Here is a 27,899-nt window from a genome sequence, read left to right as displayed (position 1 = left end):
TATCTATGATTAAGTGGTACCCTTTTTCCTCCCAAGTGGCAGAGCTGCCATGTACTTTTTCTCAAACAATGGAGGTTTTCCGAGATAGTAGGAGATAACAAGGTGTAGAGCTGGATGAACACAGCAGGCCAAGCAGCATCAGGGGAGCAGGAAAGCTGACGTTTCGGGTCTAGACCCTTCTTCAGAAAGGTTTTCTGAGTTTATTTTTCCACCGGTGCTGTTTTGCTAAAATTGAAGAAGAAAGGGAGAGTAGAGATTTCTGCAACCTTGTTGTATTCAGTCCATGTTGCTTTCTAATGCTTTGGTGCTCAAAGTGAACTACTGAAGTATAGTCTATTCATATGTTTCAAGTCTAGCTCTATTGTTGTTTCCAATGTGCACACACCACAGGTAAATTTTCATCTCCAACATGTAAAGTTATTGTGGGAGCGTGAGTAAAACAAAAGATTTGAATTTCTTGGCATCTCACAGAGTTTCAGAAAAGCAAATTTTTATATATTTCACGTGGGTTGGCTATGCTTATCCAGTGATCACAGCAATCATTTTAGGGCAGCAGTACTGTTTTTAAAAAGAAAAATTTTAAGCCTATAAAAGTTTCAGGAAGCAAAGTCAAATGATGGAAGTTCAACAGTCTGTCATTGCTTAACATAGAAGTTTATTTACAGAGGATTGCCACTTGGGCATAGCCCTATTGAGGTGCTGGTGCCTCAGGGATAAGTACACAAGATTGTAAGAAAAGGAACAAGAGCAGGACATTAGTCCCCTCAAGCCTGTCCCACCATTCTAGAAGATCATGGCTGATCTGTCCCAGGTCCCAAATCCTCTTTCTTGCCAGCTCCTCATAGCTTTCAATTCCTCGATATTTCAAAAGTCTATCTCCTCTTTAAATACTTATATGATACATTGGTCTCAGGAAACAATTCCAAGCAAGGTGGGAAGGAAAAAGAAACTTGGGAATTCAATTCCATTTTTTTCACAGAACTTTCTCCCTCAGATTTCTGAATACATAAACATACTGCAAAATACTTAGAAAGTGATGTTACACTGCATTTCTACTAGGAACATCTTACTGTGAAAGCTAAGCAGCCAAGGAAATGAGTTTTGGAGCAGATTGGTTTCATTCAGAAGGTTTTGGATGGTTAGTAGCAACTATCTGTATTATTGGGTGCCCTACCATCCAGGGAAATGAAACCAAATTAGTCTCTGGTGCTATTTCATGACTAACTAGCATAACATCAAAGGGTTGCAACCAAAAGCAGACGATCTGACTGAAGCTGGAGCTAAGATTAATGCTGTTCATTTGCTTTATTAACGATCTCTCTCAGGATGTTCATTCTTTAAGTCGGTTTACTATATGCAATCACATATCCCTAATTTATTCTTCACTGTTCAGCTATAACAGTTGACCAGGAATTGGCTGAGGATGAGATAGAAGGTTTTCCAGTTGCTGCCAAGAAAGCATTTCTCTCTAAAGGCAGTCAATCCCACTTTATTTGTTTCTTCCTGATGGAAATGAGATCCACCGTACTGGACACAAATAGCTAGCCTTCAGGATAATGAATCTGGGAAAGAAGCCAAGCAACTATTTAATCAGTGCACTGACTGCAAAGAGCCACACAGCCAAACTAACCAGTAAGAAGTCAGCCCCAGTGGCTTGCTTGTAACATTGTCAGCTCCTGCCTATGATGCAGTGCAGCAAACACAGCCATAGTACACTGAGTCTGCCTCACATTGATCAGCATGACATTGCCTGGGGAGAGTGTTTGAATATCAGCTGGTGCAAAGATTACAACAATTGCACGGCCTCATCAGCGGTATATTTAGTTGCAAACACACAATCTCAAAGGAAATTGTTTTTGCCAAACTGCACCGACCACTAGAGACAGAGATGCTACAATAACAGAGCAATGTTCTGGAAATTTATTAATTACTTAATGGAAAAACAACCTTCAAGTTGGCCCATATACACCAAACATAGAAAAGAGGAGGTATTGTTGGTAGATGGGGTTTGGGGTGGTATCTATGTGCTGCAGAAGTGAATGAGAGCTGAGTACAAAGTATTGGCACATGGATTATTAACTGAAATCAGGTCTTGACATCACAAATTTTAAATAATTTGCCATTATTCTCAAAAGGTAGCAACACTTACCTGATTAATTTAAATGTTAGACACTGTACAACATTGGTTCTTGTTTTATTCATGTTAGTGTCTGAGCAACATTGTAGATCCCCAACAAAGGACCTTTATCAGCAAGCATAATGATTGAACCTAAACTAAAGAAGGTTATCATTTAAACTCATTGTTTTATCTCATGAATTAAATTCCAGTCAGAAACTGAATCGCAAATATTGTTACTTCAGGAATGCAAACAAGACAAGGAAATATACAAATACTGAAAGGAACAGAGAGATTTTGGTGTGTATGTGCGTAAAGGTAGCAGGATAGGTGTGTAAAAGAGTTAAGATGATATGCAGGGTCAATGCATAGAGTTAAAAAGCCAGAAGAATATGGTCAAAATGTATAAAATATTAATTAGGTCATAACTAATATACTGCATACAGTTCTGGTCACCACATCGCATGATAGATGAGATTATTCCAGATAGGATACAAAAAACATTTACAAGGATGTGTTCAGTGAAAAAATTTAATGAGCAGGAAAGATTAGAGAGGCTTTTTCCTCACAACAGAGAATGCAGAGAGATTTAACTGAGGTAAATAAAATTATGAGGGACTTAGAGTGGGCAGGAAATACCTACCAGAGAGGTAAAATACCAAGGGGGCTTAGATTGTAGTAGAAATGATAGACAGCAGATGAGAAAAGATTTCAGCCAGGAGTGTTTGCAAACTGATGTCAGAAATGGTGATAAAGGCTGAATCACTATAACATTCATAAAGCACCTGTATATGCATTTGAGGTGATATAGACTACACGGCTTTGAATCAAAAACTGCAAATACTTCTACCGATAGTAAATCCAACAACACAGTCTGCTTTAGGATTGCCAGGATATAATAACCCTTAAATATGTCATCTGAAAGAAATGTAGAGAGATAACAGAATTAGCATTTCAGGTCAATGAAAGGTCTCTCTCCACAGATGACCTTATGAGCATTTCCAGCAGTTTCTACTTCAGATTCTGCCAAGCCAGCATGCAATATTTCATTTCAGTGGAATTTTGTGCTTTTTTAGCCATGACTGCAGTTTAGAAATCGCTGAATTAGTTAATCAAAGTAGTTTCAGCTGAAGCACTTCAGCTTGCAGGTTTGTTTTCTGCACCAGAGACTGATCCTCAATCTGGCTCCAGGGATAACCTAGTGAAGGGAAGCTTGCAATCCAGCTGTTTCACCTAGAGGGTCATCTTTCACATGCAGTCGAGTTCTCTGCACCTCAGTGACTCTATGGTGTTAGCTTTAAACTATTCATTTCAAAAGCAGATGGCTGAGTCTCATTCAAAGCAGGCAGCTAGGATCATAGAAGCCCTACAGTGTCAAGGCAGGCCATTTGGCCTATCGAGTCCACACTGACCCTCTGAAGAGCATCCCACACAGACCCACCCCTCTACCTGATTCATGGCTAATCCATTTAACCTGCACATCTTTAGACTGTGGGAGGAAACCCATGCAGACATGGGGACGATTTGCAAACTACACACGCACACGCACGCAAGCACACAGTCGCTGGAGGGTGGAATTGAACCCAGGTCCCAGGAGCTGTAAGGCAGGAGTGCTAACCACTGTGCCAGTAGTTGTTGCTGGACCAAATTTCAGGTGACTGATAAAGTGAAGCACTTTGCGAGGAGACAGCCAAAGGATGAAAATAAAGCCCACAAACACAAAGCCAGTCTGAATGCACACCTCCAGATGGGCAAGTGCAAATTTGTCACAGTTCTGGCCATGTATGTCACTCTGATTGTCGCACACTATCCTCACAGATGATATATTTGAAAGAAACATGAGCAATAGTGGAATAAATGGGCTGATAAACAAGTTGGGATGCTTTGGGAATCAAGTGGATGCAACTGCAGGCTTTAGAAACTTATGAAATGAGTATGAATGTTCGTGACACCATAAACCAAAAGAATCAAGCAACAGAAGGAGGCGATGTGTGCCAGCCCTTCGGAAGATATTCCTCATTAATCTCACTCCTTGAAAATTTCAATTACAATTTGCATCAAATTTCCTTTTGAAAGTTACTATTGAGTGTGCTTCCAGCAGCCTTTCAGGAAATGTATTCCACATCACAACTCATTGCATAAAGGAATGTTTGTATGATCCTGGCTCTTTGTGAGCTATATAAACAAAATATTTCTCATATTACAATAAATGTCAGCATATTAATATATTCTTGAATTGCATTGTGAAAGCTATTTTATTTTAGTTATTTATTTCATTCCAATCGTCACTCTCACTTAAAATCTTCCTGTAGCCCAATGTACACCATTGACAAGGTCACAGATTGGAGACTTTAACAATACCACGCCTGAATTTGAAGCAAATGATTATTGTCATTTAATCACGGTATGTGTGTTTACTGCCCATCCCTAGATGCCCTTGAGAATGTGGTAGAGTAACCTCCTTGAATCGCTGTGGTCTGTGTGTTGTGTACCCACAGTGCTGTTAGCAAGGCAGTTCTCTGATTTTGACTCAGCAACAGTGAAGGAGTTAGTTCCAAGTCAGAATGGCGTGTGACTTCAGGGAGAACTTTCAGGTTGTAATGTTCCCTGCAGCTGCTGATCTTGTTTTTCTGGATAGTGGAGATTGTGGATTGGGTGCTGTTGAGAAAGTTGTGGCAAGCTGCTATATTGCATTAAATAGATAGCACATGTTTCTGCCAGTATGCACCAGTGATGCAGAATGTACAGCCTTTAATCTGCTCCTGAACTATGCTCTTCCCATATCTGTGTGAGTTTCCTCTGAGTGCTCCGGTTCCCTCCCATGGTCCAAAAATGTGTGCATGAGGTAGATTGGCAATGCTAAATTGCCCATAGTGTCCAGGGAATTGCAGGCTAGGTGGATTGGCCATGGAAAATGCAGGGTTATAGGGATGGGGTGGGGAATGAGTCTGGGCAGAATGCTCTTCAGAGGGTTGGTGTGGGACTCAATGGGCCGAATGGCTTGCTTCCATACTGTAGGGATCCTATGATTCTACAGAATATGCATGGTTATGGTGAATGGTGACATGAAGTTTATTGATGCTGGGGGATGATGGATGTCATGGAGATTTTTTCTTGTTGGAGTTAGCCACTGCATGGCACTTGTGAGACATGCATGTTACTCATTAGCTCAAGCCTATATGTTGTTTCAGTCTGCTTCATTATCAGAGTAATTGCAAATGGAGCTGAAAAGGGTCCAGTCATCAATGGAAATCCTTACTTCTAACCTAAAGTTGGAGAAGGACCATTGATGAAGCAGCTGTAGATGGTGGGGCTGAAAACATTGCCCTGAAGAATGATGCACAAGAATAGATCGAGGAGACATGACCTATAGCCAAACATTGTGCTGCTCATGCTGCCGTTCTAGAAAACAGAAATGAGATTAGGAATTGTCATATAGGAATCAGAGAAGCGAGTGTGCATCCTATGGAACATTTCACTATGTCGTAAGACTTTGTTTCATAGACTAATCTGCTTTGATCGCTTATTTGTGAATTGATTACTAACGGACAGATATTATTTTCTCTAGATCCTTACGTAAAGATACACCTGCTGCAGAATGGAAAACGACTGAAGAAGAAGAAAACCACAGTTAAGAAAAACACACTGAACCCTTACTACAATGAATCATTCAGCTTTGAAATTCCATTCGAACAAATACAGGTACTAATATTTAGCATTTAGCCTCCTGAAAGAATGCACCTGCCATAAAGTCAGCAAAACAAATACATTCTGATGGAGTACCTCAATGATAGGTTACATTACCATCAAAATAAATTGTGCAAACTTAAGTAATTTATAGATATAGATATATACATGCCTTTCCTCACTACGTCATCTAACGTATTACTAACATCCTGTGTGATTTGGGACAAACTATCCCACCACATTGGTGTTTGACTATCACCCACAAGATTGAGATAACAAGGTGTAGAGCTGGATGAACACAGCAGGCCAAGCAGCACCAGAGGAGCGGGAAGGCTGACGTTTCGGGCCGAGACCATTCATCAGAAATGGGGGAGGGAAAGGGGGTTCTGAAATAAATAGGGAGAGAGGGGGAGGCGGATAGAAGATGGATAGAGGAGAAGATAGGTGGAGAGAAAACAGACAGGTCAAAGAGGCGGGAATGGAGCCAGTAAAGGTGAGTGTAGGTGGGGAGGTAGGGAGGAGATAAGTCAGTCCAGGGAGGACAGACAGGTCAAGGGGGCGGGATGAGGTTAGTAGGTAGGAAATGGGGGTGCGGCTTGAGGTGGAAGGAGGGGATAGGTGGGAGGAAGAACAGGTTAGGGAGGTGGGGACGAGCTGGACTGGTTTTGGGATGCGGTTGGGGGAGGGGAGATTTTGAAGCTTGTGAAATCCACATTGATACCATTGGGCAACAGGGTTCCCAAGCGGAATATGAGGTGCTGTTCCTGCAACCTTCGGGTGGCATCGTTGTGGCACTGCAGGAGGACCAGGATGGACATGTTGTCTGAGGAATGGGAGGGGGAGTTGAAATGGTTCGCGACTGGGAGGTGCAGTTGTTTAGAGCGTAGGTGTTCTGCAAAGCAGTCCCCAAGCCTCCGCTTGTTTTCCCCGATGTAGAGGAGGCCACAATGGATACAGCGGATGCAGTATACCACATTAGCAGATGTGCAGGTGAACATCTGCTTGATGTGGAAAGTCTTCTTGGGGCCTGGGATGGGTGTGAGGGAGGAGGTATGGGGGCAGGTGTAGCACTTCCTGCGGTTGCAGGGAAAAGTGCCAGGTGTGGAGGGGCTGGAGGGGAGTGTGGAGCGGACAAGGGAGTCACGGAGAGAGTGGTCCCTCCGGAAAGCAGATAAGGGTGGGGAGGGAAAAATGTCTTTGGTGGTGGGGTCGGATTGCAGATGGCGGAAGTGTCGGAGGATGATGTGTTGGATCCGGAGGTTGGTGGGGTGGTACGTGAGAACGAGGGGGATTCTTTTTTGGTTGTTATTACGGGGAGGGGGTGTGATGGATGAGTTGCGGGAAATGCGGGAGACACGGTCAAGGGCGTTCTCGACCACTGTGGGGGGGGGATGTTGCGGTCCTTGAAAAACGAGGACATCTGAGACATACGGGAGTGGAATGCCTCATCCTGGGAGCAGATGCGGCGGAGGTGAAGGAATTGGGAATAGGGGATGGCATTTTTGCAGGAAGGTGGGTGGGAGGAGGCGTATTCTAGGTAGTTTACGGGAGTGGAGCACCTCACCCACAAGATTGACCCTTCTTTCTACAGATCACTTTAAAAAATTGTGATCCAACTGATTTACCACAGTACCAGGGCTGAGAGTGCTAAGTTGTGAGAGCTGGTTACATAAATGTGGCTGGTAGTTCACAGAATTGTTATGTTGACGGAGGAGGCGATTCAGTCCATCATGTCCATACCAGCTGTCTGGCATTATGTTATAATGACCTATCTCCTGGCTTCTCCCCATAACCCCAAACATTATATGATTACTTCATTTGAAACAGTGTCGTGTTGAATGGCTCATATGACGCCACACTTACAGGCAATGCATTCCACACCCATAACTACTTGATATGTGGAAAAGTTTTTCTCACCTCGTATGGCATCTTTTGCCAGCCAGTTTAAACTGTGCCCAGTGATTGTCTAACCTTTCGCAAGCAGAAAACAACTCCTTCCTGTCCAGAACTTCATGATTTCGTCTCCAAGGAGAACAATCCCACCTTGCCCAATTTATCTTCATATCTGATGTTAAGGCTGTGAGAGACGAAGCAAATGTAAGAAAAATAGAGAACAGATGTAATGTGATCAGTTTCTAAAGTTACGGAATTCCATACTGACACCTTGAGACTGCAAAGTGGCTGAGCAGAAAATGAGATGTTATTCCTCAAGCTCGCATCGTGCTTTGTTATTATCTTCTACATTTTACACTGTCACTCCGTGTCCTTTGTACCAAAGTGTATCACTGTACACTTCTCTGCGTTGAACATGATCTACCACTATCAACCCACTCCACCCAACTATAAATACCCCCTTGAAGTTCTACACTGTTCTGCTCACAGTTTATATTTTCCCATGTTTTGTGTTATCTGCAAACTCAGAAATTATCCCCTGAGTACCAAGACCTAGATTTTTCTTGTCAATTAAAGCAAGGGTGTCAATAGGGACCCTTGGAGAACTCAGTACAAAATTTCTTTCAACCAGAAAAATACTCATTAATCATTACTCTCTCTTTCATTTCTCTCAGCAGTTTTGTATCCACTGTTGCTTTTATTCCATGAACTGTAATTTTCTTCACGAACCTGTAGTATTGTACTGTATCAAACACCTTTTGGAACTCTATGTTCACCATATCAACAGCCTTGTCTGCTTCAACACTTGCCTTTTAGCTCTTCAAATTAGTTAGACATGATGTTCCGTAAATAAGTCTATGCTCACACTTCTATGTGACTGTTAATTCTGTCCGAATAATTATTTCTAGAATAAAACAAAGAATTTCAGATGCTAAAAATTTGAAACAAAAACAGAAATTGGTAAAGAAACTCAGCAGGCCTGGCAGCATCAGAGGAGAGAAAGCAGAATTAATGCTTTGGGTCCGGTGCGGACATTAACTTTGTTTCTTTCTCTACAGATGTTGCCAGACCTGCTGAGTTTCTCCACCAATTTCTGTAATTGTTTCTAGAAGTTTCTCCATTGCTGAGGTTAAATTGACTGGTCTGAAATTCCTGAGCATATTTTTACCTCCTTTTTTGAACAAAGGTATAAAGTTTGCAATTCTCCAGTCCTCTAGCACTACTCCCAAATCCAATGAAGACTGAAAGATTGTTACCAGTGCCTCAGGAACTTCCACTCACATTTCATTCAATATTCTTGTATGGATCTCAACCAGACCCAGTATACTTCAAACATGAAGTAACGACAGCTTATCCAACATCCCTTCATTGGCATGGACCAGGCCAAACCCCATCAAAATATAATCAAGGAGATAGCCTAGACCCTAACTTTTTATTTTATTTAAATGCAAGTGTAAGGGTCTGTGTTCCAGATGAGATTTGATGGTCCAACACAATGCTTTAGGCAAAACACACTTATCTGGCATCTCTTCTCTCTCTTGTTTTTTTTTCTGATTCCTTGCACTGTTTCATCTGATTCCCACTCTCACTCTGCCATGCTCTATTATTTAGTGTCTGCTCTTTTTTACAAAGCAATGGAAATCTGAAATTCTTTTCCAAAGACTCTAGAATCTGGGTAAATTGGAGCTTTCAAAATGGAAAGTGTTAGCTGTTGGTTAGATAAGGCTACCAAGGGATGTAAAGCAAAGGCTAGCATAGGGTGTTCAGGTACATGACAAACATGGTCTAATTGTCTGATTGGGCAGGCTTGAGGGGCTGAATGGCCAGTCCCCTGTTCCAAACCCTCAATGTTGATTCAAGTAGTCTCCTATGATTACTGTTTAGCAATAAAAAAAATCTATCAACAGACATTTTCCCTCCCTAAATGTGGTGAGAATGGCACATAATTGAATGAGTTGACAACGCAAAATATCGAACCCATTCTTGCCACCTGAGTAATTACGTTCTGGGTGATTTTCCTGAAATCCATCAATGAAGGCCTATCGATCAGGGCCTCCACCCACCACCAGTCTGATTACCTGCCTTTTTGGAAGAGGGGAAAGGTGGTTACCTTCTCAATAGAGAGACCCAGACAGCCTGCCTGCTGGGTGGAATGTGAGAAAGGGCCAAATTGAGTCCCTACTCCATTAGGTGGGGAGGGGATGTTGGGGACAGGCTATGTGGTGACTGCTGAAAGCATGACCCAGTGTATACATCGCCCCCTAAACTCCCCAAGACTCAACACTGTGATGTCCTAAAATAAATCCATTCACCATTCTCATGATTGCAATCCTTCATTGCACAGCCTGGACCTCCTGCCTCACGCTCTAGGTCCCAGAAGACATCCGTCTCTGATGGGCCATCAGCTCCTGGTGGGGCAAGGCTCCAGTGTCGAGGCCGATGTTAAACCAAGAGGTTTGTCACCCAACCCCTAATTGGTTGGGCTTTCTCAGAGGGGGCAAGGAGGGGTAATCCATCTGAGGATGCTCAAACTTAGTGCTCAGCAGACAAAATCTAGCCAAGAATTTCGCTTTTATGTTCTTTTTCCATAACATTAATTAATGCCACCAAAATACAGAACAATCTCTGTATATTCTGTTCTGCTGTATTTCATCCTTGGAGGTGGAGATAAATACAACATCTACAGTGGCCATTTCAGCATCAAAGCCTGGGCTAGTAGCTGCCATTCAAAATGTCAGACCACATTGACTCAAAAGGAAAAATAACTGAAACTGGCCAATGACCCGTACTAATCTGACTTGTCTTGTCTACTTCAAATTGGACAAGTTTGATCAGTATGTTCATTTCCAAGTATTTATGTTTTTTGTATTTTGTGTCCTTGAGGGAGGCAAGATGCTGCGCTTCCACCATCAGGGAACAGATCTTGCAGAACTGCATTCCAACTTTTGCTGTCCATAATCTAATTTTAAAGAAAGCAATCTCCATCACAGTGTCGTGCCAATAAATGTTCTTTTTAGCAGAGTGGGAGCATTAGCTGGAATCTCCATGAATGGAACTTTCTAACAGAAGGGAAATCTGTTCTTATTATAGAGCCATATGCATCATGTCACTTGGGATTCCATTACAGCATCTGTCTACATTCACTCCCAATAGAACAGCCAAGATGAACTTTTATGGTACTTGCAAAGGCTTGTATCATTTAGTATCTTATTATCACTCACAGTGATACCTCTCAGAATTTTGCATGCAATGAATTCTGAGGTGTAATAACTCCTATTACAACTGAACTGCTTGGAGAGGAAGAGGTACTTCCAGGGGGAGATTGAAGCAAAATCAACTTATTTCATTCTAATGCATCTTCTCACAACCTTACAGGTAGAGGAGGTTTGTGTTAATGGATTAATAAGCCAGACATTTTTCATTCAACTTGCACCATGACAGTTTGAATTTGAAGTCATTTGATTGGACAAAGCCGGCATCAATAAAACAAACATGAAGCTGCTCTATTGTCCTTGAACTGTCAACTGGTTCATTGGTTCATTCATATCATTTAGAGAAAGAAGCCTGCCATGTTTACCAGCTTTGGCCCCTATGTGGCTGCCTCTTAACTGCTCTCTCAGTCGCTTGCAAGTACTTCCACAGTATCACCACTTTCCCAATATGAACCAGAGATGACTAGTCCATGCTAAATTCTAAGAACCTTGCCATTGATGCTAGATACCAGTAATTAACTTTCAAAAATAGTATTACTCTTCTGGTAGGTAACTTGTCAATTTTGAATTTTGAAAACTGCTGGAGCAAAATTAATTCTCCTCCTTTTCTGATCTTCCTGTCTCACTCAGCATTCACAAGTAGGCAGGACAAGTAGATAGTCAGATAACAGATGTCTATCACTGACGGTGTGCAAAGTGCTGAATATGCCCAAACTGAATTTCCTGTTAGCCTTTCCACCCCATACAAAAAGCTGGATGCCTCCTCTCAGTGTATCTGAAGATGGTGCTTTAGAGATCAGACACGCTATGCAGACTATCCTGAGCATAAGGACTATTCTGATATGAATATGCCACTCCATAGCTATCATTCAGTGGTAACACTCAGGCCTCTGAGTAAGAACGTTGTATGTTCAAACCCAACTCGACAGATGATCACAAAATCAAACCTGGCACTGCTGTCACAGGACACAACTTTCAGATGCGATATCACTTTAGTCTGCTGTCTTAGGTGGACATAAAACATCCAAGGACAAGACTTTGAAGATGAATAGGAGTGTTCCCTTCAAGCAACAACAGGGATACAGATAATCTGGTCGTTATCTCTATTCTGTTCATAGGATCTTGCTGTGTACAAATTGGCAGTCAGATCTTCTACATTTTCCTACAGAGAGTACAGTTAAAAATTCTGTTGGGATATTGTGGTTATGAAAGTGATGATTAAATGCAAATTCTCTTGATCTTTCAATTGATATACAGTGTCTTATATAACAGCTCAGCATACCATCTCCACAGCTTTTCTTTAAATTTTGAATTATTGAACATTTCAGTAAAGTCAGAGTTTCAAATTATATTGAGCATCATAGATTGCTTTTGCTAAAGTGTTAAAACAGTTAGTTTTCACTATGAAATTGGACTTTCTCTAATCAGGCCACGTTGCAGCAGATGGTTACATAAATATTTTAGAGAGTGGACCATATCCTGTGTTAGCCATTTGGTTCCATCTCTGGTCTCCAAACAGGCCCCACATTAAAAGAATTCTCATTATAATATGGATTTGCTCTGATTTTGTTCTCTCAGTGCTATTTGGCAGCACTTCTATTGAAGTATATGATGTTCTAATAATTCTCTCACATCTCTTCAGTTGTGATAACCCAAGTGATTTAAAATTATTTATCATTGCCTGATCCGTACAACTCAAATCCCGATAGTTGAAAAGTAGCCCGGTTTATCATGCTGCAACACTAGTCCTCACCTCAAGCCTTTAAGAGGAAGTTAAATATTGACATGATACAGTGAAATGAAATAAGGTGAGAGGAGGCTTATGCACATCGTAAAGATTGGCACAGACCCTGTTAATCCAATTAGCCTTCGGTGTTAGTTATTTCAATATAGTTCTATTTACTCTTCATGGAACTTGCCAAGTTGTCATTTTTCATTGCTCTGGCGGTCTGCAAGAACATCAAGAACAAATTCTACTAGCCATTGAGCAGCAAACATCAGCAAGGTCCCACGTTTAACGTACAGATGACTGTCCTCTTGCCTTGGAGTTATTCTTGTCAGTTTCTGCATATGCATTACACATACTGTTTTCAAATTGTACGGGTCATTTCATGCTATGTGCATGAGTTGTTGCTAGTTGTTCCTTTCCAGGCAGTGTGGTTCCTGTGTCCTTTATTGTTGTCATAGTACCTGCTGTCATTCCATTTCCATTGTTGTGTTGATCTGACCTCATGGTTGTGATGGTTTATCTGTGGACTGTGCAGATGGTAAATTCACATGTCTCTGATAAGCTGCTAAAAGTTGAGGAACAACTTCTCCAGTTGCGTGAATGTGCCTGTGGTTGTGATATATTCACTTCCATTGTGTATGATCTAGGTGACGACTGCTCCAACACAGGTCCTGAGTTGGCATTTGGACTGATTCTTGTTGAGAGTATTGAATATTTGTAACTTGATTGGCTGTCCAATGCACAATTCTGGTTATGATTTGGCAGATTGTCAAAATACACTTTGAATTTATGCTGTTTCACCTTGATTTGTCATTCACACCCATTATTATTTCTGCTTCAGTAACTTGTTTTGCTATTGGAAGAACAATATGGGAGCAGCATGACATTAGTCTTTGTACTAGACTACTCTCCGTGCCTTCAGTGGGTGTGTTTCTTCACTCAAGGATTTCCTTGTGTTGGATTTACTTGGTTGACATGTCCCTTTGGTGACTTTCACTGCCGATGCAATCTTTTCATTTGGTTAGGGATAGTATGGAGATAAAGTGGCTGAATTCTCCATTCATGAACTCAAGGTTGTTGTTGCTTATCACACTGCCAGGAATGATGTAATGGTTGAAGTGAGCTTTCCAAATTTTTTCAATGCTCCCATGATGCTGATCCCTTCTGTAGGAGTTGCCACTGTCTTGATTGGTCCCTTCTTTTCAAGTTCTTTTGTCTTGCCTGGTCTTGAGGGCAGCTGGAACTTTCCTCAAAAGATGCTGAATTGATCTTAAGACTCTCATTTACTTTGAGGTGATGTTCTCCTGGAAGACATCCTAACCCTGTGAACACATCTCTGGACTCCTGTTTAATCTGTTGGCATGGTCAATGGTTTAGTCTGCTGCCACATGTTGTAAATCTCTTTCAATACCCTGAGGATTACCAAACCATGCTTTAGACTTGCTCCTGCTGTGATGAATGTCTGTTGCTTGCCATTAATTATCTTCATTCACGATATTGCATTGGGCCCACAGAGTAATCTTTCCTCTGAGCATGTGTGTGTTGCCAACATATAGCCTCAATCCAACTTTCAAGGACTTCATTTTCGGAACACAGTTTTAAGCCACTTTGTACAGGTCTGTTGTATGGCACACCATTGCGTACGTGACATTTTATGTTGACCTGATGTTCTCCTTCCACAGTCCTTATTGTAACAGTCACTAATCATGTCTCACCTATTGATTTGACTGAGCTTACATGTTGCATTGTACAGTGATGTGTTACAATGTTCAGCTGCTACTTCTCAGGGGCAATCTGGACCTGCTTGTTGTACTCCCATCTAACTATGCAGTGGTGTACAAAATGATTCAGCATCTTGCAATGAGAATATGGCTTTCTCTATACTGACATGAGATGAGGTGAGAGTCACTGCACTTGACATCAAGGCTGCATTTGATTGAGTGTGGCATCAAGGAGTCCTAGTAAAACTGGAATCACTGGAAATCGGGGGAAAACTCTCTGCTGGTTGAAGTCATACCTGGAACCTAGGAAGATGGTTGTAGTCATTTCAGCACCAGAACATTTGCGCAGGAGTTCCTCAGGGTAGTTTCCTAGGCTCAAACCATCTTCAGCAGCTTCATCAATGACCTTCCTTCCATCAGAAGGTCAGAACTGGGGATGTTTGCTGAGGATTGCATAATCTTCAGCACCATTCACAATTCCACAGATACTGAAGCAATTTAAGTCCAAATGCAACAAGACCTGGGCAATATTCAGGCTTGGGCTGATAAATGGCGAGCAACAATCACACCAACTAAGTGCCAGGCATTAATCATCTCCAACAAGAGAGAATCTAACCATTGCCCCTTGATATTCAATGGCATTACCAACACTGAATTCCCCTGTACTGACATCTTGGTGGTTATCATTGATCAGAAGCTGAAAAGGACAAGCCATATAAAAACTATGTTTACGAGTCAGAGGTGAGGAATCCTGTGGGAGCAACTCATTTCTCGATTCCCCATAGCCTGTCCACAAAGCACAATTCTGGGGTGCAATGGAATATTCCCCATTTGCCTGACTCCCCAACAATACTCAAGCAGCTTGACACTATCAAGGACAAGAGCAGCCCACTTAATTGGTGCCACATCCATTAACATCCAGCCCCTCTACCACTGATACTGGGTAGCAGCAGTGCATAATGTCTACAAGACACATTGCAGAATATCACCAAACCTCTCTATACAGCACCTTCTAAACATATGAACACCACCATCTGGAAGGATTTGGACAGTAGATAGGTGGGAACACCATCCCCTGGAAGTTCCCCTTGAAGTCATTTTCCATCTGAATTTGGAAATAGATCAACATTCCTTCAGGGTCACTGGGTCAAAACCATAAATCCATCCTTGGTGTCTGGTCACACTGTTTCCAGAAGGTTTGGAATTTTTGACAGGTAAGCGTCTAGCGCTAACTGGAAGGCATGCAAGATAGACCTTTTTATTACCTCATAATCAATGCCACTTTCTTTAGGCAAGCCAGAGTAAATCCTTTTCCTCAAACCAGACTGGCCAGGCAGATCCATTATTTCTGCCTGCTCCTGCCTCCCAGAACTTATCTGTTCCTACCTCAACTCTATTTTTTCTCCCCTTGTCCAGTCCCTTCTCACTTATATCCACAGTTCCACTAAGATTTTATGTCAGTTTCAAAATTTCCAGTTTGTAGGCTCCAGCGACCTACTCTTTACCATGGACATGAAATCCCTCTACACATCCATCCCCCATCAGGATGGTCTCAGGACTCTCCACCTCTTAGAAAAATGGCCTGAACTGTCCCCATCCACCACCCTTCTCCACATAACTGTGCTTATCCTCACTTTGAACAACTTTTCCTTTAACTCCTCTCACTTTCTTCAGGTCAAACATGTGGCCATGGGTACCTGCATGGGCCTCAGTTATGCTTGTCTGCTTGGAGAGCACATAGAACATTCCTTGTTCTAGTCCTACTCAGGTCCCTCCATTATATCCATGACAACATCAGTGCTGTTTTCCCTCTCTTGTTCAGAATTGGAAAGGTCAATCAATTTTGCTTCCAATTTCCACTCTGCCCTCACCATCAACCTGGGCCATCTCTGACTCCTCCCTTCCCTTCCTCGACATCTCTATTTCTATTTTGGGATTAGTCTGCCCACCAATATCCACCATAAACCCTCTGACTCCCACAATTACCTGAACTATACATGCTCACACCCTGCTTCCTGTAAAACCTCCATCCCATTCTCCCAATTCATCTTCTCTATTGCATTTGTTTGGATGATGTCAACTTCTAGATCAAGGCCTGTGAAATGTCCACCTTCTTCCTCGATCAAAGATTCCCAACCATTGTGGTTGACAAGGCCCTCAGCACGTCCGAGCCATCTCCTGCACTTCAGCCCTCACCCATTCTCTTCCCTTCCACCAGTGATATTGCCCCACTGATGTTCGCTCTCCACGCCACCAGCTTCCATATCCAAAGGACTATTAGCTGCCATTTCTGCCACCTTCCTTGTCAGCATTCTGCAGGGGCCGTTCCCTCTGGGACACCTTCGTTCACTCCTCCTCCACTTCCAACACCTCCCCACACCCCCACGGCACCTTCTCTCTCAATTTCAGAAGGTGTAACACCTGCCTATTTACTTCCTCCCTTCTCACTATCCAAAACCACAGACTCACCTTCCAGGTGAAGCAGCAATTACTTGCATTTCACTCAATCTAGTTACTGTATTCACTGTTCGCAATGTGGTCTCCTCTACATTGTGGAGACAAAACACAGACTGAGTAACAGCTTTGCAGAACACCTACATTCTGCTGCAAAAATGGCCCTGAGCTTCGTGTTACCTGCCACTTCAACACACTAACATGTTCCCTGGCCAACACCAAAGCAACCCATTAGCAGTTATTCATTCTTCCAGGCTGACCTTTACCTATTCCTTCTTCTGCCCTTTGTTCTGTCTCTCTGGACTCGATCAGCACCTATCATTTACTCCAGTCCCCTCCTCTCACCTCACCTTCAGCATATATCCCACCTTTTCCTAGCTAGAAGCAGTTCTGAATAACGGTATTGATTATCAAAATATAAACTCTGCACTAAAGCACTTTGAGATGTCCACTGGTTGCGAAAGGCACTATATAAAATGTCAGTCTTTCTTCTACAGCCACCTCTGAAGCCTGCAAGTGGGTCTGTTTAGCAAAAGTGTACTTTTGTAATTAATTCAATCAGGGATCTGGGCAGTTTAGTCGGTATGGACAACATCTGGCACAATGTTTTGTTAATCAAATGCAAAGGAACTAATCACATGAACTTGAATTTTGCTGAATGAAATTTTCAGTTAAAATTCTGTGCTTTTTTCATGCTGGTTTTCCTTTTCTTTCCGTTAACTGCACCAAAGCAAAACAGTACAAATTGAAGGAACTCCAGGTAGCACAGTCCTGACTGAGAGCCAGTTCAGATCAGGCTTTCAGACCTGAAACTTCCCTGGTGTGTGAGGCACCATGACTGCTAAGTGATGCTTCACTGAGCTAAACCTTATATTCAGTGAAAACAAATATAAACCCTTATAATAAAGCAAAGGAAAGGGACAGGGGAACCAGCAGATGTGCCATTATACTAGCCATGTTAATTGCACTTTGATTTTCATGATTGATTTGGGCAGATTTACTTTTAGCCATTGCAACTAACTGATTACTACATTGAAAGTTGTCATAGCCCATTTCTTAAATGCCTGATCACACAAATGTTTTTCAATACCAGTGTATAACCATAGCGTGCACTATTGGTCTTAATGCTAGCAAACTCATGGTACATTCACAAACCAGCATTTTAAACCCATTCCAACTCTTAGCTTTAGAAAAGGATTGAAATTCATACAACATTCCTCATTGCTACTTCTGCCCACTGGAGATAGAAGAATCTAATTCTTTTGTTGTATGGTTAGACAGGCAGGCAGCTGGTTACAGGTTACATTGCCAATAGGTCGGCAATGGCAGAATGTTATAAATTGAGGTGGTTGGATGAGAACAGACAGAACATCATGTCTGGCAGAGAGGCAGAATATCAGGGCTGAAGTAGAACAAGAGAAATAAACCTAATAGACCAACTGGGAAATATAAAGGCAAGTAGAAACAATGCATCAAAATCAAGGTTACAAATGACTCAGAAATGTGGATGAAAGATGCTAATGTCTTTTTTGTGAACACAGGTTAGCAAGGCAGTATCTGTAATTCTTTCAGCGAGAGAGACAATTTTACACGGCACTCAGAACAGACTGTGAAATTCTCTCCCATGGTGAAAGAATGGATTATAAATGAGGAACTTTGTGTAGAGTTTGCACATTTTCCCCATTTCTCTCTGCATGCGTTTCCTCCGGGTGCTCTGGTTTCCTCCCACAGCCCAAAGGTGTGCAGGTTAGGTGTATCAGCCGTACTAAATTGCCCTGTGGAGTCCAGGGATGCGTAGGCTAGGTGGGTTAGCCATGGGAAATGTGGGGTTACAGGGATAATGTGGAGTGTGAGTGGGAAGCTCTTTGGAGGTTCGATGCAGACTAAATGGTCCAAATGGCCTCTATCTGTACTGTAATGTTAGAAAAAGCTTCATTACTAATCTAATCAATGCAACTAATCCTAAAGATCATGATAAGCAAATACGTGGCCTTGAACAAACCATAACCTTCTACTTTCTACACAATTTAAACTGCAATTCCTATAAATGTCATCAAAATCTGAGCCAAATTTTGAAGAACGTGGGACATCATACATTTACTTGATTACTAACCCCTCCCTTAAGAGATGCATTGATCCTAATAATAGTTAACTTCCTGTTAAAAAGGCATCATGCACACTAATACGATAATAAAAAAGCCGCATAATTTAAAATTCTGAATTTGTGATTAATGAACACAGTATCTAGCAAATGGGATGCATCTGTTAAATATGTTCTGCAACTTCAGAATACTGCTTGAAGTGAAAGACAGACCATCTGCTCAGCATAATATGCGCCTGTGAGTATCTAGTGATGATTATCCAATGTAGAAAGTTTTACTTCACATTTCTGGCAACATTTCCTTAAAGTATTCATGCAAATACAGTAATCCTCCATTTGCATAGTGAACCTGAGTCAAAATATTGATGCCTGACTTATTTTGTAATTAAATATTTCTACACTTGTGGTATGTTAATGAAACATTGATATTCACAATCATGATTCAATGGTGTGTAATAGCTGGCTGTGTACTTCAAATTGGACCTGCATGTTGCTTAAGTATAGTCCATTTTGTTATTTATTATTAATTATTTCAAACCAGTTGCTTCCTATGATGTTACACATGGAAGTTCAGAGCAAAGAGGGAGAACCAGATTAATGGTACTGAATGAGTAATCCAGAAGCTCAGACTAATGCTGTGGGAAAATGAGTTTGAATCCCAAATGGCAGCTGGTGGAATTTGAATTTAATGAACAAAATCTGGAATTGCAAGCTAGTCTCGGTAATTGTGACTATGAAGTGATCATCGATTGTCATTAAAAATCCAATTTGATTTACTAATCTTTGGGGAAGGAAATCTGCTGTCCTTATCTCGTCTGGCTTACATGTGACTCCAAAGCTACAGTAATGTGGTTGACTCTTAACTGGCCAGTGCAATAGCCAAGCAAACCATTCAGTTTAAGGGTAATTTGGGACGAGAAACAACTTCCAGCCTCTCAGCAAGGCCTACATCCCATTATACAACGTTTGGACTGAATGGGGTTAGAAGGTGTGGTGATAACAGAATCAAGCTGGGGACGGACTGGAGGAATACATGGGATGAAGATAAATGGAAGAGGGTAATGAGGGTGAGAGGACGAGAAGGGAATGAGGAAGCAAAAACTAATGAAAGGGAGTTAATGTAGATGGGAAAGGGTGGAGAATGGGAAGGGAGAGAAGAGTAGATGAGGCAGTTGGCAGTGGGGGGTTGGAGGGGAGAGAGAAGCTGCCAAATTTTCTGAGATAAAAGGAGGTTTGATCTGCTGTAGCAGAGAGTTAGAGGAAGAAACCTCTGAATCATGAAGGGAATAATAAAGAACGAAAAAGATAGAAGTAACATATCAAAATGTTGGTTACAAATAATGCAGAACTTCTGATAAAATAGGTTTGTCGTATTTTGTAAATCGAAATATTTAACCCTCACCCAGTGTCAGCAAATACAGATTGGAAAGAATAATTAATGTTTATATAATGCCTTAACTTAGAAAAAGATCCTGAGATTCTTCAAGGAGACGTGATCAGAAACAAATAGATGGCCAGCCAAATAAAAAATTAAAGGGAGTAACCTAAAGCTTGGTCATGGGCCAACTTAAGAAGGGTCTGAAAGAAGAGGAAATCATAAGAGTATGGAAAAGGAATTTCAGAGGCTGGGGTCTTGACATCTGGCCAACAATTGCAGGGTGAAACAGGAAATGAATGCACTAAAGATCAAAATATGAGGAATGAAGCTTTTGAACAAAAAGCTGTAGATGATTTCAGAAACAGAGAAGAACAAAACCATGAAGGGATTTAGATTTATTGATCAGAATTGCTAATTCATCCTAATTCACAAATTGGTCATTCATCTTAATCCATATTTAATGCACATTATCTTTTAGAATAGAGATCCACCTCAGTTGCTGCCTCTGGTGTCCTGGGCTGTAAGCCTAGATCCATTGAGACCTAGGTTGATCTCTTTACATTTAGCGTAGTATTGTGTTGCTCCTTAATTTGACAATACCCAGCAAAACAACAAAACACGACAGGTAACTTTCCTGAAAGCCTGTCTGCCTGTCATCTCCTCAGAAAAACAGGTAAACAGTTGAGCAAAAGCCCATCTCATTTCCCACCCATCTCCAAGTCCAAGGGCAAGACAATTCGGCAACACCATCGATTGTCACAATCCTAGCGAGTCAATACTCTTCAAAAATAACAATTTAAACCTACTTAAAAGTCCCTTCATTGCCTGAATTGAATTAAAGCCCATGCTTTAGTTCTATACAAAACACTAAAGGCTGTAAGGATTTACGTGGATACAGTGTTCCTGTATCTCTGGCCTTTAGAATAGAAGTCACAAAAAGCAGATTTACTTATGTACAGTTGGTAATCAACAGGAGTCTGGTGAATATTTCAATCCAATTACAAAGCTAGAACATTATAGCTCAGCGATAATCTATAATGGCTTGAAAATTATCGAATGTAAACAATATGCTCCTGGAACCATGTTGTTGGTGGGGGTGGGGGGGTGCAGGTGGGGGCGATGGTTTGCGAAAAAGAGGTGGGAAGGGAACTGTACCTTCAGATCTTGTACCAGCAAAATATAATGACTATGAATAATGAATTTTTAAAGATGCCTAGGCTGCATTAAATTCCAAGGTGTCACTTTAAGTACAAAACATCCAGTGTAAAGAATATGGTTTTGACCTTATAAAATCTTTGCAGTAAATTGATAAATATTTCATGATTCTTCAAACTAGTTTCAATGTCCCACAGCTAAAGAGGCTTATGCATCTCATTTGGTGCAAAAAAATCTTTCAGCAAAAGCTTTTATTGCTGTGCATCACATGAATATTAATAGTTTTAGAGATCAAACCAAATTCCCCAACAATTCACAAAAAAAAACAACTGCAGATTCTGGAAATTTGAAACACAAACAGAAATTGCTGGGAAAACTCAATGGGTTTGGCGGCATCTGTGGAGAGAAAGAAAAGTTAACATTTTGGGTCCAGTGACTCCTCTTCTGTGATCTCTCCACAGATACTGCCAGACCTGCTGCGTTTTTCCAGCAATTTCTGTTTTTGCCCCCAACAATCCACCTGTTTTCTCTTAATGCTGTTAATAGTACAGGCAGTGAAGGGGAAACAGTATTTTATCCATGCCTGTCGTTTCAGTTTGGGACATTTCTTTATGATGCCCTTCTGTAAATATTGGCTCACTCTAATAGACATCAACCCTTTGCAAATGTTGATGTGCTGTCTTGAATCTCTGTAAGTATTAGTATAATCTAGTCGTCATTCTCTATATATAGGCAGATTCTAGTGAACCCTCACTACCAATTGGCACGTTCTTGTTAATCTCCAGCAAACACTGAAACTTTCTCAGAAACTCTCTGTAAACATTGACATATTTCCAGGAATGTCCTGTTTGGATTCTGATAGTGCCAGCTACACAAAGAAAACAGCATCTCTATTACAGATAATATTCCCGTCATTATATTATTGCTAAAAATAGGCTACCAAAACTGATGACAGAGACAGAAATCTGAAGACCTTATATAGCCAACAAAGTTCCTCATGAACTTATTTTAAGCAAGAAAATTTAAAATGTCTCTAAACCAGGAAAATCCTCAAAATCCAATCCTCCACCTCCATTAAAAATACTCCAGTCCCTCCAATCATTTACTGAATTGCTGTATTGTTCTGCTTTGACAAAGATTTGTAAAGGTAAGTAATGGTATCTGTTAAACATGCAAAAATAAATAATTAAGGGTCAGTTGTGCTTGTTGGAAGCTTGGCAGGGTAAATGCTGAGTAGTTTCCCCTCATGGGAGGGTCTAGGTCCAGAGGGCACAGTCTCAGAATAAAGGGGTGCCAATTTGAGACTGAGGTAGCAGGAATTTCTGAGACAACAAGGTGCCGAGCTGGATGAAGACAGCAGGCCAAGCAGCATCATAGGAGCAGAAAGGCTGACGTTTCGGGCCTAGACCCTTCATCAGAAAAAGCAGGAGTTTCTTCTCTTAGAGGTTTATGAGGCTTTGGAACTCCTTGCCACAGAGAGTTGTCGGGTCAGAATCCTGGTGTACATTTGAGGCTGAGATAGATAGATTATTGATCAGTAGAGGCATCAACTTATAGGGAGTGGGCAGCAAAGTGGATGTGGGGAATATCAGATCAGTCATGATCCCATTGAATGGCAGAGGAAGCACAAGGGTCCAAACAGCCTACTCCTGTTCCTATTTTTTATGGTCTTATAGGATAGGCTTGTACTTTGTCTGCCGACTTGAGTTTTATCTGGTGTGGGGGTGCGGCAGAGTGGTGGTGGCAGCCATTCCTTCCTCCTTCCCTGCACTTTTTGCCAGTGGTCTCAGTACTCAGTACTGACTACCTTTCTGCAACTAGATTGCAGAAAACAATGGGCTGTGGCCATCAATGTACTTTGATTTAAGGAGCCAGATTCTTTCTTGAAAGAAAATCAAACATTTCATGGAAATGTGTCACATCCTTGCTGAGCTCATCATTTGCAAGTCTATGTATGCATAAAGGTGAATGGTGGTCATAACTGTTTGTCATTACCATCTGTGGCTTAATTTGGTTGCTTTGGGAAATGGAGAGGGGCTCCATTGAGATTGGAGGTCATGAGAGGAGTAGGCCACTTGCTTTGCTTGAGAGACATCCAAATATTAACTGATTTAACTGCTAAAAGGGCACTCAAGACCTTTTCAATACATTTTAAATGTAATTTGTGTTGTCTTTTCATTTTATTATGTAATTTTCTAAGTGCGCCTTAAGTCAATCAAACACAGGTGCTGTCAAATCTAATCTACTACTGTGAAATTGGCACAGTAGAAATTTAGGAATGCATCAAAAGTCATGTTTTGTAATGAATAAAATTTTGGATGGAATAATAAAGTCTTCCATGATTCCATTTGTTGTGGAAGGGAAATGGGATAATCACGATCTGCATTGATTTTTATGCGCTAGAGTTTGTTTGATTCTATACCGGAGAGTGAAGTGGAGTATTTTTTTTTAAGCATAGATCTGCTCTTTTCATGATTACTATTAATGAGGCCAGGATTTTATTAATTGAAGTTACATTTCTCCAGCTGCTATAGTGAGATTTGATCTCATATCTCCAAAGCAGTACTAACTAAATTACTAGTACAGTAACATTACCATTATGCTACCACCACTTTTCACTAAACGTTTTACAGGGGCATGACTGAACAGTGAAGAGGAGTGCTAACACCTGATTGTTCCCTTATACAGCCAACCGAGACATCTCAAAATCAGAAAAATTGCACTAACAATTAATCAAATCTCAAACTTTTATGGTCTCTATTGTTTAACCTTATGCCGAACACCCAATTATCAGAAATCCCAAGGCTGTCCATGCATTTTTATCCTTGTGTCCGTTCAGGGTATAAGCAAAAGCATTTTCTGACATGGCCTTGTGTTCCAAAGTGCAGGAAGTCGAGAACATATATTTTATGTTGCATTATTCTAAAAAGAAGTTTACATTCAATTTAAGAAGCTTCCTGTAAGGTAACAGTGGGAGTGAAATTTTTATTGAATGTCTTGTTGCTATCTGAGGTGCACGGTTCTTCAATCCTTCATCTCTGCATTATGCTGACAGTGGTGAAGCAGAATATCCTAAAGAAGCTACAGATTTGCTGCATTCTGACAGTGAAATACCCTCCAGCCGATTTTCAGGAAGCTGCAATATCTCAATGCCTTGCATCATAAAAAAGTATTAATTCTGCTTCTAAATGGATAAAATCTACCAGGTGCATGTCCAACTGATAGTGGCTGGATTAGACTTTTTTCTCCCCCCTATTACTTTGTTGAGCTTAAGATTAGCGGTTCAAATTAAATTGTTATGAAGTGATGATTGTTTTAAAAGTACCCAGTTACTATTGGCTCACAATAATTGTCTCATGTTGTTTTCTCGATTTAACATGCAGAAAGTCCAGGTTTGTGTCACAGTCTTAGACTACGACAAGATTGGCAAGAACGATGCCATTGGCAAGATTTTTGTTGGCAGCAACGCCACTGGAACAGAGCTTCGACACTGGTCAGACATGCTGGCAAATCCCAGGCGGCCTATTGCACAGTGGCACTCTCTAAAACCAGAGGAAGAGGTCGATTTAGCTCTTGGCCTCAAGAAGTGAAATCATTCCCACCATCATACAAACTTCTCATTGATCAGATGCTATCAATACCTCAGTTATGCGCCATTCTCCATTAACCCTTTGGGGGATACTGTAGCATCTTTGCACCATGACAAATATATATGCAAATTTGATGTGTTTTGTATTTTTTTCTCATTTTTACAATTACTGTTACAAAAAGAATTACAAAATTTCTGTTTTGTACTTTAGAACCTTAATGCTCAAACCTTATAATTTTACACAGGCTTGTAAGTTAATTATTGATGGAATCTCCATATTTTGAAAGGTGCAAGAAAATCCAGTACTCAAAGGGTTAAGACATGATTAATTTTGGTATACATTAACCACCATCATTCTGAACTAATAAAGAAGCCATCTGAGCCTCCAAGTTGTATTCCAAATTTCCCTAAATGCTCAATTCTACTTTCTGCGGTTTTAACTCTACTATGAAATTCGTGTTGATAATGCATGATGATAATCTACTGTAAATAGCAGCATGTTCAATGCAAACTCTTGTGTAGGTGTAAGTTGTCCATGGTTTACAATCACATGCATCTGCTGTATATTTTTATGATGATGCTTCTATTTTACATAATGTGAATGGATTAGATCAAGCTAATGTGAAAAGCCATTTACTTAATTTACATCCAAAGACTGGTAGAGCATTGACATCATATCATGATACTAAGGTAAAGCCTTTGGTGGCCCACCAGGTGGTGAAAGCTGCCATTCTATATCTTAACTATACAGTTAAGATGCAACTTATTGTTCACTAAAGAATGCTGCAAATGCCTTTTTTAAGGTCATGGCTGGCTGAAAGGCTTTGGGTTTAGTTTATAAACAAAATGTTGTGTTTAGGTAGAAAATGCAAAGGATATAAGCCACATTCCCAGATCAGATTGTAACAGTCTGTAGGGCCCTATAATGCGCTTCTATAAATATCTATCTGGGGATGCATAAATTCTGAACCAAGATAACAAAACCATTGTACTAGGAGTACAAAATAATATTTTAAAGACTGGAAATCTCATATCCCTCATAGGCTTCCACCTTGTGGTAATGGCTGTCCAAATCAGCTAAGCTTTCATGGTGGAGATACTTCTCAGACTGCTAATCCCTTGCAGGCACCTATAACACAGGCCACATTGTTCAATTCAAATAGGAGTTCACTTGTTCTGATCAGGAGTGATATGCCCATGGCTGTACAGCAATTAAATGCAGTTGAAATATATTTGTTCCAAAGCAAAACAGAACTTGCCTGCTTCGTTTCATTTTTGATGGGATCCAGAGCAGTATTCTGAAAACTAATTTCACTGCAATAGGAGCCTCATACACCTGCAGTTATAAAAAAATAAGAGTTTTTCCTTATGGGTTCAAGTCAAATTCAGTTGAGTTTGGCAGGGTAACATGGAATTTGGGAGGACGACATTCTACATAATATGTGAATCAGACATGGAAGGCTGATAATTGTATCCAATTTTACGATACATGTTTTGCATAATGTTCACAATTAGAACTCATTATTATTTATTATTAACACAAGCTGAGATGAAAATAATACAGTAAGCAGATACCCCTGATACATTAGCTTCACCGCCTTCCCCACACCCCTATCTTCCTGATCGGAGATGTTGCACTTTGCCAGTCTGCTGCTGCTAATCACTTTGTGTGTGCTTGCCTGTATGTATGCGTGAATGTGTGTGTGAATGAGTGTATACTGTTAGGACAGGAACAATTGCTGAATGATAACATCAATTCAAGAAGAATAAAATGCGCTGATGTCTTTGAGGGTACAAAATGACTTAAGAAGTTATCATGCATTGCAATTTTGATGGTTAAAATTGATGGTCTGTTTGTACAGTAACGAATCTTACTAATGAAACTGCCTAGGTTTGAATTTTTTGATGGATTATTATAATATTACCTTTCACTTTAAAAAGATTGCAATCATTAAAATTTTACTGTACAGAGACACATTAATATTTTATGTGCTGAAGCTATTTTTTTGCTATTAGTCACATTGGCTGGCTTCTTGATATTAAGCTTATATTGAGTGAGGAGTATTTTATCCTGTTTTTACAAAATGAACAAAGTAAATGTATACGACACCCCTCACTGTGATACTCTGTTATGGAAGGAGCAATCTTTGTTACAGCACAAGTGGTGTTGCTGTCCTCTAGCAATGAATACAATTCATAAGCCTTTGTCTTCATATTTCTCCCCACCCACCACTATGCCATTCCAATGTACACTTGATTTCTGATTAGCACAACTCAGATGAGAGGAAAAATCTTACAAATGAATTCTGTAAATATAAGCTACCCAAAAACTTGCTGAAAAATGAGTAAATGAGCATATGAGCATAAATATTTCAGTCACTTAACAGAAAGCTAGAATACCTCAATTACTGGTACTGAAGCTTAGTTGTCCAAACTTTTTCCAGTAATGGGAGATGCTGACACATTCATAGGCAGCCTCAATGAGGCAATAATATTGCTTCAAGCAAATAGACTGGGTTGGCTGAGTATCTGTATATGCACTGATTCCAACAATAATGAGGAAATTATATATTTTAGGCACATTTCTAAAAAGGCCAATTGGGCAAATTTAGTGGCTTTGAAAACAGATACAGGTCATTCTATATATTTGTTATCATCTTGAGAAACAGCAATTTTAGTGTGATGGGAATCAATTTCAACTTCAGTTTCATTTCTCCTGAAGAATTTTGCATACAGCATTAAGTACTATTGGGACACATTTGTGTCAGTTCCTGCAAACATATATTTCAAAAAGTGCACACAAAACACTTTCATAGAAAGTATATCAGTCATTATGTAGGAAGAGTTATTTGTAATTGTGTGAA

The 27,899-nt window shown here is 40.6% G+C and overlaps 1 protein-coding gene across 2 annotated transcripts in view; it reads left to right on the top strand.

Annotated features, from left to right (window-relative positions):
* The window catches only part of LOC109927190 (synaptotagmin-B), a 286,221-nt gene extending 260,951 nt beyond the window's left edge, over nucleotides 1-25,270 (top strand). For both annotated transcript variants that reach the window (XM_048612122.1, XM_048612121.1), the window contains exons 8-9: nucleotides 5,685-5,818; nucleotides 24,830-25,270. In XM_048612122.1, the coding sequence (XP_048468079.1) occupies nucleotides 5,685-5,818; nucleotides 24,830-25,036 (341 nt within the window). In that variant the 3' untranslated portion in view covers nucleotides 25,037-25,270. The remainder of the gene's footprint in view (nucleotides 1-5,684; nucleotides 5,819-24,829) is intronic.
* The last annotated feature ends 2,629 nt before the right edge of the window (nucleotides 25,271-27,899 follow it).

Source organism: Rhincodon typus, chromosome 25 (genome assembly GCF_021869965.1).
Source record: "Rhincodon typus isolate 14 chromosome 25, sRhiTyp1.1, whole genome shotgun sequence".
Lineage (NCBI taxonomy): Eukaryota > Metazoa > Chordata > Chondrichthyes > Orectolobiformes > Rhincodontidae > Rhincodon > Rhincodon typus.
This window is presented reverse-complemented; position numbering and strand designations above follow the sequence as displayed.